The sequence below is a fragment of the Gossypium raimondii genome, chromosome 8 (genome assembly GCF_025698545.1).
Source record: "Gossypium raimondii isolate GPD5lz chromosome 8, ASM2569854v1, whole genome shotgun sequence".
NCBI classification, from domain to species: domain Eukaryota; kingdom Viridiplantae; phylum Streptophyta; class Magnoliopsida; order Malvales; family Malvaceae; genus Gossypium; species Gossypium raimondii.
Window position 1 is genome coordinate 42,774,536 of NC_068572.1, and position 9,130 is coordinate 42,783,665.

The following is a 9,130-nucleotide window of genomic DNA, read 5'->3' on the forward strand; positions in this document are numbered from 1 at the left end:
GAGAGCCCCTTGGTTGATTCCTAATGAAATTCTTTACCATTGTGGAAGCTTTGATTGGGTTCCGTTGTTAGGGATTTAGGGAGCCGTCGGGTATGCACCTTTGCTGGTCCTAAGGCAATACAATTCAAGACAGTTTGTGCCGGTAACACACAGTTTAGCTCAATGTGAATTCTCGTACCGAGGAGACAATTACAAGAAAAAGGTGAAAGAAATTTCTCAGGCTTGGAATCAGGTTCATCAGATGAAAAGGCTAGCTGTGGGTTTGATGACAACTCCAGAGTACGGTGAGTGACGAAGTAAGAGAATTAATGATAACATTCCGGAGTTAAACTTGGAGGGTGTTCGATCAATGGAAGAGTACCTACAAGTGATCCCATCAGAGTTGGAGATTATAAAACAAGATTTTGAAAAGTGGAATTTAGAACTCGAAAAGAAAATAGAGCGGTTGGAAGAAGAAAAGATGTATTTGAGGCTAGACGCTGATGTTCAAAAGTTAGAAGCTGAAAAATTAAAGAAAGGGAAGAATAAAGTAGAGGAGGATCTGGATAGCTTAAAGACAGACTACAAAAAGCTACGTGTATCAATGAGAACTGCGGTAAGAAAGAAAGAAACAAGGCTAATGGATGGGAAAAGAAATGGCAAGAGACTCAGGAACAAAACAAGGCTTTGGAGAGGAATCTGTTAGAAAGCCGAGGTAAGACAGATGAATTAAAAGCACGAATAGCTGAACTTGAAAGGTCTCTTCATCGTTACCGAAATTGTAATACCGCGGTGGAGATAAAAGCGAGCTTGAACAAGATTGAAGAAACAAAGAAAAGAGTAGAAGAATTAGAGGTGACATTACAGGACTACGAGATGCGGGTTGCATTTTTTGAAACAAATGAAGAGCGTCAGAAAGAACAGCTCCACTATTATCAAAGCCAAGTTAGAGACAAAGATAACGTTATGGGAGAAGCCGTGACCCAGATTCGGGAGGTAGCCGATTACTTGCAGACCCTGGCAGTACAAGCTGACACTTTGAGTGTAAAATACGAGTTGAAATCAGACCGGGGAAGAGAGCTTGCTTCGCAATTTAGAAAGATTAAAGTTCTGAGCATTAAGGAAGAATTGTATATGTAATCTATTTTATGTAAAGAATGTTGTTATCCAAATGAAGCTTTCTAAATGAAATTGAATTAGAATCGACCCCTTTTTGCATTCATGCATTACATTACATTGCATCATATGCAATAAAGTCCACCAAAAGACCCTAATTGGTTAAAATCATTACAGTTAACCTGGAAACTGACAAAAGCACACCAATTAAGCATCAATACAGTACTCGATGAAAAACTAAGGAAATGGACCAAAGATTAGAGAAACTGGAGCAAATGCAAAGGGATATGTAAGAACGGTTACAAGCACAAATGCAAGAGCGACTAGATAAAATTGAAGAGGACATAATGGAAAAATTGATCAAAGCTCAAAAGGATACAATGGTTGAATTGACCCATTTACTGACGGGAGGAGTAGATAAAGGAAAGGGCCCTATGGCCAATCCTGGAGAGGGTAGTAAGGATCCGTTATATCCTCCGGGTTCCACTCCACCAAATGTACGAACCTAAACTGAAATATACCCAAAAGGACCGTCTGTCACCATTAGGCCGCAACAATTACAAACTGGTGCCATAATTTTTCAAGGACGATCGAGTTTAAGCCCGAGAGAAAACCCAATCAATCCTATTATTCCGGATTTTGATGAAACAATTGAAGAAGGAAAGGCGAACGCGGAATTGCCAAAATAATGGGAAGATAGGCATAGGTGGTTGGAGGAAAAATTCAAAGCCTTGGAAAGCGCTGATAGTAATCAGGGAATCGACGCTAAAGATCTAAGCTTATTCCCAGATTTAGTACTACCTCCCAAATTCAAGATGCCTGAATTTGAGAAATATAATGGAACTAGTGGCCCCGAAGCCTACATCACCATGTTCTGTAGAAGAATGACTGGCTACGTTAATAATGATCAGTTGTTAATCCATTGTTTCCAAGACATTTTGGTAGGGGCAGCGTCTAAATGGTACAATCAATTGAGTCGTACCAAAATCGGTTCATGGAAGGACCTAGCACAGGCATTTATGAAACAGTACAGCCATGTAACGGATATGACCCCCGATAGAATTACACTACAAAATATGGAGAAGAAATCGAGTGAGAGTTTCAGACAGTATGCACAAAGATGGAGGGAAGTTGCCATCCAAGTCCAACCGCCGCTCCTAGAAAGAGAAACTACGATGCTCTTTATCAATACCTTAAAAGCCCCATTCATCACGCACATGTTAGGAAGTGTAACAAAAAGCTTCTTAGATATAGTTATGAATGGCGAAATGATTGAGAATGCCATAAGAAACGGGAAAATAGAAGCAGGAGAGAGCAACAAAAGGTCAGCCTCGAGAAGAAAGGAAAACGAAGTATAGAACTTAAACACGTACAACAAGTCAATTACAATAAACCAGCCAAGGAAGGTGATTGCTGGTCAGCAGGGTTCAGCAAGACAAGAATCTGGTATGAGGCAAGGTACTGAGAAGTCCCAATTCACACCAATTCCAATGTCATACAATGAGCTGTATTAGAATTTTTTCAACGCACACGTTGTTTCTCCCCATTACTTGACCCCTTTAAAACCCCCGTATCCCAACTGGTATGATGCAAGCGCACAATGTGATTACCATAAGGGAATTACAGGGCACTCAATAGAAAATTGCACTGCCTTCAAGAAGCTAGTCGAAAGGCTTATTAGCATGGGTGTTGTCAAGCTTGATGACTCACCTAGCACAAAAAATCCGCTACCCAATCATACCGATAAGGGAGTGAACATGATGAGCAAAAGTAGGGGAGAAGAAGTCAAGAATGACATTGCTGAAGTAAAGACTCCGTTGAAATGGGTTAGAGAGAGATGGCGAAGAGAGGGCTAATTATTTCAGATTCTGAAGAAAGTTATGAAACTGAAAACTATTGTGAATTCCACCGCAAAGCAGGACATGAGATTCAAGAATGTAAGGGATTCAGGGCACTGGTCCAAAACATGATGGATAACAAAGAGATGAGGTTTTATGAAAAGGTGGAGGGTAAAAGAAATATTTGCTTATCAGAGTCAGCAACGAAGACTCTGAAAATGAATCATCCTTTGGTCATCATTTCATGCCCTTGGAGCAACGAGTCTAGGGTTCAGGTAACACCAAAAATTGTAATCTAGAAACCGTCAAATTTCTCATATAAGGATAGTAAAATGGTACCGTGGAATTATGGGTGCAATGTAACAATCTTAGGAAAAGGACCAGAGAGAAGTCAAGAAATAGGTTTTTACACACACAATAGGAGCGATATGAAGCTCAGGCAGAATCATCAAGAGAAGAGAATTGGAAGAAAGAGCAGAGGAAAGGGAAGGTAGGGGAAGTTGAGCCATTGGTTAATGAACCAATAAAAGAAGAGGAGGCAAATTAGTTTTTGAAGTTTTTGAAACACAACGAATACAGCGTTGTGGAACAACTACGCAAACATCCAACCCGCATTTCTATATTAGCTTTGCTCTTAAGTTCAGAAGTATATCGAAATGTACTATTGAAAGTACTAAATGAAACCTATGTGGCTGATGATATTTCGGTAAACAAGCTGGATCGGTTGGTCAACAATATAAGTGCTGACAATTTTATCTTCTTCAGTGATGACGAAATACCATCTGGAGGAAGGAGTTCTACTAAAGCCCTGCATGTTACTACCCAATGCAAAGGGTACACACTCCCGGGGGTCTTGGTTGATAATGGATCTATACTGAACGTATTGCCTTTATCTATACTTAGTCAGTTACCTGTGGACAGTTCACACATGAAAGCGTGCTAGAGCATAGTAAGGGCATTTGATGGAACAGAAAAGAGGGTTATGGGGAGAATTGAGGTACCATTAAGGATTGGCCCAATTACTTATGAGGTGGACTTCTTGGTAATGGATATTAAGCCTTCCTACAATTGTTTATTGGGAAGACCATGGATACACTCAGCCGAGGCAGTACCTTCATCACTACATCAGAAGGTGAAGTTAGTATCAGAGGGTCGGTTGATAACAATAAATGCGGAGGAAGATATCATCGCAACAGTAACTGGTGATGCACCTTATGTGGAAATTGACGATGAGGCAGTGGGATGTTCTTTTCGGTCATTAGAATTTGTGAACGCGATGTTTATTGGTGAAGGAAGTAGAATTCCGGTACTGAAAATATCCAAAACCACAGAGATGGGGTTGTGATTGATGATTGGAAGAGGAGCTTCACCCAGGAAAGGATTGGGAAAATATCTTCAAGGAAAGATTGAAGCACCGATGCTGAAGGAAAAGTTTGATTATTTTGGCTTAGGATACAAGCCAGACATGAAGCAGAAGAAGAAAGAAGTAGAGAAAAGACAAGAGAGAAGAAGGGCACGTTTGAGCGGATATGAAATTAAATGGGAGCCTTTGACCTTTCCTCACATATCTACATCTTTTGTGTCGGGTGGGTTTATTCACCCCGAGTGAGGAGTGTCCAGAGCCGAAGGCATTGAACAAATGTTGAAAAATGTTCATATCAATGCTATAGAAATAGCGGAGAAAAAGGCCCGTGTTGGAGATCTGCCCTTACGAACCTGGGTGCGAGCTAAAGAATTGGACTGCGGAAGAAATCCCTGTAGTCTTTAGGGCTTATTCAGAGTAATGCTCAGAACATTCTTGTTGTTTTAGCCTGTAAATGATAGGAAATCCTTTGTTAAAAAGGCTTGAGCCTGAATATCATTATTCTAATGAAATACATCTTTACATTCATTTCGAGCAATTATTCTTTTTCTTTTCATACAAGTAAATATTTTCTAATTGATTGATTGTCCTGCAAATAATTCTTTCTTTTGTAACCTTATTGTACAAATAATTATTCATAAATTTATATATTCTTGGTATATTCTTTGATATGCCCTCATAGGTCCTCAGATATCAATGACGTGAGTGATGCTGTTTCAAACACGGAGCTTCTTTTTAAGCAAGACATGTGTTTAGAGGGATCTCATGACTTTGAAAATGACGAAGACTGTGGTATATCTCCGGACTTGTCGAGAATGGTAGAACAAGAAGATGAGCAGCTCCTACCTTATCGAGAATCATTAGAAATCGTGAGCCTAGAGGAGGGAAAGGAGGTGAAAATTGGAACTAAAATCACCGCAAAGACAAAACAAGACCTTATTGAATTACTCCGAGAGTTTAAAAATGTTTTCGCGTGGTCATACCAAGATATGCCCGGGCTAAATACTAGCATTGTGGTACATCGTCTGCCCATTAAAGAAGATTGTAAACCAGTTCAGCAGAAGCCTAGGAGGATGAGACCTGATGTTGTGCTAAAAATAAAAGAAGAAGTCAAAAGGCAGTTCAATACTGGGTTCTTACAAGAGATCAAATATTTAGAATGGGTAGCAAACATTGTCCCCGTTCCCAAGAAAGATGGAAAGGTATGAATGTGCGTAGATTACAGGGACTTGAATAAGGCTAGTCCAAAGGACAATTTTTCGTTGCCTCACATTGATACTTTAGTAGATAATATGGCGGGCCACTCGTTGTTTCCTTTCATGGATGGCTTTTCTGGATACAATCAAATAAAGATGCACCCCGAAGATATAGGGAAAACAACATTCATTACCTTATGGGGAATGTTTTGTTACAAAGTAATGCCCTTCGGATTAAAGAATGCGGGAGCAACGTATCAAAGAGCTATAGTGACTTTGTTTCATCATGATGCATAAGGAGGTTGAAGTCTATGTTGATGATATGATTGCAAAATCTAGAACTGAAGAAGAGCATGTTCAAGTCTTGAAAAGATTATTTTTGAGATTGAGGAAATTTCAGCTCCAGCTTAACCCCGCAAAATACACATTTGGAGCCAGGTCAGGGAAGTTATTAGGCTTCATAGTTAGTAAAAAGGGGATTGAGGTGGACCCGAACAAAGTGAAGGCAACCCAGGACCTACCTCCTCCACGCACTTAGAAGGAAGTCCGAAGTTTCCTAGGAAGATTGAATTACATTGCTCGATTCATCTCACAATTGACTGAGAAATGTGATCCAGTATTCTGCCTTTTGAAGAAGCATAATCCAGGCGATTGGGATAAGGAATGTCAGGAGGCTTTTGATAAGATAAAGAAATATTTAGCTAATACTCCAGTACTATCACCGCCAAGTCCGGATAGGCCATTAATATTGTATCTAATGGTGTTTGAGAATTCCATGGGATGTGTATTGGGCTAACACGATGAAACGAGAAAGAAAGAAAGGGAAATATACTATCTCAGCAAGAAATTCACTGGCTATGAAATGAGATACTCATCAATTGAGAAATTGTGTTGTGCTTTGATCTGGGCAACACGAAGACTAAGGCAGTATATGTTGTATCATACGACTTGGCTGATTTCAAAGTTGGATCCTTTAAATTATATGATGGAATCAACTGTTTTAAATGGGAGAATGGCTAAATGGCAGATCCTGCTATCTGAATTTGACATAGTATATGTAAGTCAGAAGGCCATAAAGGGGAGTGCAATAGCCGATTTCCTGGCTAGTAGAGCCTTGGAGGACTATGAGCCTTTAAACTTTGATTTTCCAAACGAGGACTTGATGTATGTGGCGAGCACTGAAAAATGTCCTCAAAGGGATCACGTGTGGAGGTTAAATTTCGACGGAGCTTTAAATGCTATGGGTAATGGAATCGGGGCAGTCTTGGTATCCCCGAGTGGAGATCATTACCCTGTGGGTAGCAAGTTGGACTATGATTGCACAAATAATATGGCAGAATATGAAACATGTATTATGAGCATTTATGCAACCATCGAGCGGAACATCAAAGTGCTAAGAGTATATAGGGATTTCGCATTGGTGATATACCAACTCAAAGGGGAATGGGAAACTAGAGACCCTAATTTAATCAGTTATAGGAAGCTGGTTCTCGAATTGGTTGATGAGTTTGACGATATCACCTTCTGTTATCTCTCACGAGAGGAAAACCAAATGGCTGATGCATTGGCTACTCTAGCTTCGATGATTCAGGTGAATAGACTTAAGGTAATGAGGCCTATTCAGATGAGTATCTATGAAACCCCAGCTCACTGCTACAGTATTGAGGAGGAGGGAAAAGATGATCATCCTTGGTATCAGAGTATCCTACAGTATGTGAAGAATCGGGCATATCCTAGTTAAGTAACAGAGAACGATAAGAGAACTCTGAGAAGAATAGCCAGTGAATATGCTTTAGATAGGGAAGTGCTATACAAAAGAAGGAAGGATCAAGTATTGTTAAGATGTGTGGATGCCGTGGAAGCCAAGAAAATTTTAGAGGAAGTCCATGAGGGTATCTGTGGAACGCATGTCAATGGTTTCACCATGGCCAGACAAATCATGAGATTTGGATACTATTGGTCCACTATGGAAGGGGATTGCATTAATTATGCCAAGAAATGCCATAAATGTCAGATTTATGGAGATAAGATGCATGCACCTCCTTCACCACTTCACGTTATGACCTCTCCATGGCCGTTTTCCATGTGGGGTGTGGATGTCATTGGGCCGATATCACCAAAGGCTTCTAATGGGCATCGTTTCATCTTCGTAGTTATTGATTACTTCACAAAGTGGGTAGAAGCTGCTTCATACGCGAATGTCACGAAGTCAGCAGTCAGCAAATTCTTGAAAAAGGTGATCATTTATCGATATGGAATGCTTGAAAGAATCATATCTGACAATGCGTTGAATTTGAACAATAGCACAATAGTTGAGGTTTGCAGCCAATTTAAGATCAAACATCATAACTCATCGCCGTATCGTCCAAAAATGAATGGTGCAGTGGAAGCGGCCAATAAGAACATTAAAAGAATCGTGGGGAAAATGACTGAAAATTACAAGGATTGGCATGAGAAGCTATCATTTGCTCTCTTTGCCTATCGAACATCTGTTAGAACTTCTACTGGGGCAACACCTTTTTCCCTAGTTTATGGAATGGAGGCAGTATTACCCATTGAAGTTGAGATCCCTTCTCTACGGGTGTTATTTGAACTCTAGTTAGATGAAGCTGAATGAGTCCAATCTCGATATGACCAGTTGAACCTAATAGAAGAAAAGAGGTTAAGAGCCATTCACTATGGGCAAATGTACCAGAAACGAAAGATGCGAGCCTATAATAAAAAGATTTGCCCAGAGAATTTCGCGAAGGAGACTTGGTGCTAAAAAAAGATTCTTCCTATGCAAAAAGACTTTAGGGGAAAATGGATGCCAAATTGGGAAGGTCCTTATGTTGTAAAGAAGGCCTTCTCCGGTGGAGCTTTGATCCTAAGCGAGATGGATGATAAAAGTTTGCCAAACCCTGTAAACGTAGATTCCGTCAAGAAATACTTCACTTGAAAGAAGGAGGACCAAAGTGAAAACCCACAAAGGGCGCTTTACTTCCTAAAAAAAAGTTTGGAAAAAAAATTTTTTAGAGAGGCCAAAGTGAAAACCCGCAAAGAGCACCTTGAGACCAAAGGGGATTTGAGTCGAAAACCCGAAAAGGGTGGCTCAAATATTGATCGAAATAGGGCATGAGGTGATCGGTACAGCTCAATTTTTATTGGGGCGCATGATGATCTTGTTATACCTGAACCAACAAGACAGGGTATACGACATCTTGGAGCATTGGCAGAGTACTGCAGATCTCCTAAACACATGCCAAACTCAGAATAGTCTTCAGAAGTTTGTACAGAGAAATTCAAGTTGCGATAACTGGGGCACCTAGTTCTTATTGTATTGAATGTGTTATTCTTAAAAATACCTTTTTCTTTTTTGTTAATATACACATTCTCAATCAACTTTTTTGTTATTCTTCTTTCGCTATTGTCGATATTTTATCTCTTTCAAACTATGCTCAGAACCAACATTTATCCATAGTTATAATCTTTCAGCAAACATGTTGCATTAGAATAATGATTAATGGACTACTAAAACTTACATAAAGGAAGTTTTGCATATTACTCTGAAAAGGTTTCTAAATAATATAGTAATCTGAAACAGGATTATTATTTAGAACGAACCAGGTTTAAAGGTCAGAAATCTAAGAAAAAGTCTG

At 39.7% G+C, this 9,130-nt stretch overlaps 2 protein-coding genes across 2 annotated transcripts; both read left to right on the forward strand.

Annotated features, from left to right (window-relative positions):
- Positions 1–5,111: 5,111 nt before the first annotated feature.
- LOC105793337 (uncharacterized) lies at positions 5,112–6,030 on the forward strand. Its single transcript, XM_012622256.1, has 2 exons — positions 5,112–5,498; positions 5,791–6,030. Exons 1-2 carry the CDS (start codon positions 5,112–5,114, stop codon positions 6,028–6,030), a joined length of 627 nt encoding a protein of 208 aa, XP_012477710.1.
- Positions 6,031–6,477: 447 nt separating this feature from the next.
- On the forward strand, positions 6,478–7,233 carry LOC105793338 (uncharacterized). Its single transcript, XM_012622257.1, has one exon. It carries the CDS (start codon positions 6,478–6,480, stop codon positions 7,231–7,233), a length of 756 nt encoding a protein of 251 aa, XP_012477711.1.
- The last annotated feature ends 1,897 nt before the right edge of the window (positions 7,234–9,130 follow it).

Bases quoted from the DNA above. Each gene is read 5' to 3' on its own strand.
- LOC105793337 (XM_012622256.1), top strand. From the start codon at position 5,112: ATGGTAGAACAAGAAGATGAGCAGCTCCTACCTTATCGAGAATCATTA. The intron at 5,499-5,790 runs GTATGAATGTGC...ATGATGCATAAG, and splicing joins TTCCCAAGAAAGATGGAAAG to GAGGTTGAAGTCTATGTTGA.
- LOC105793338 (XM_012622257.1), top strand. From the start codon at position 6,478: ATGGAATCAACTGTTTTAAATGGGAGAATGGCTAAATGGCAGATCCTG.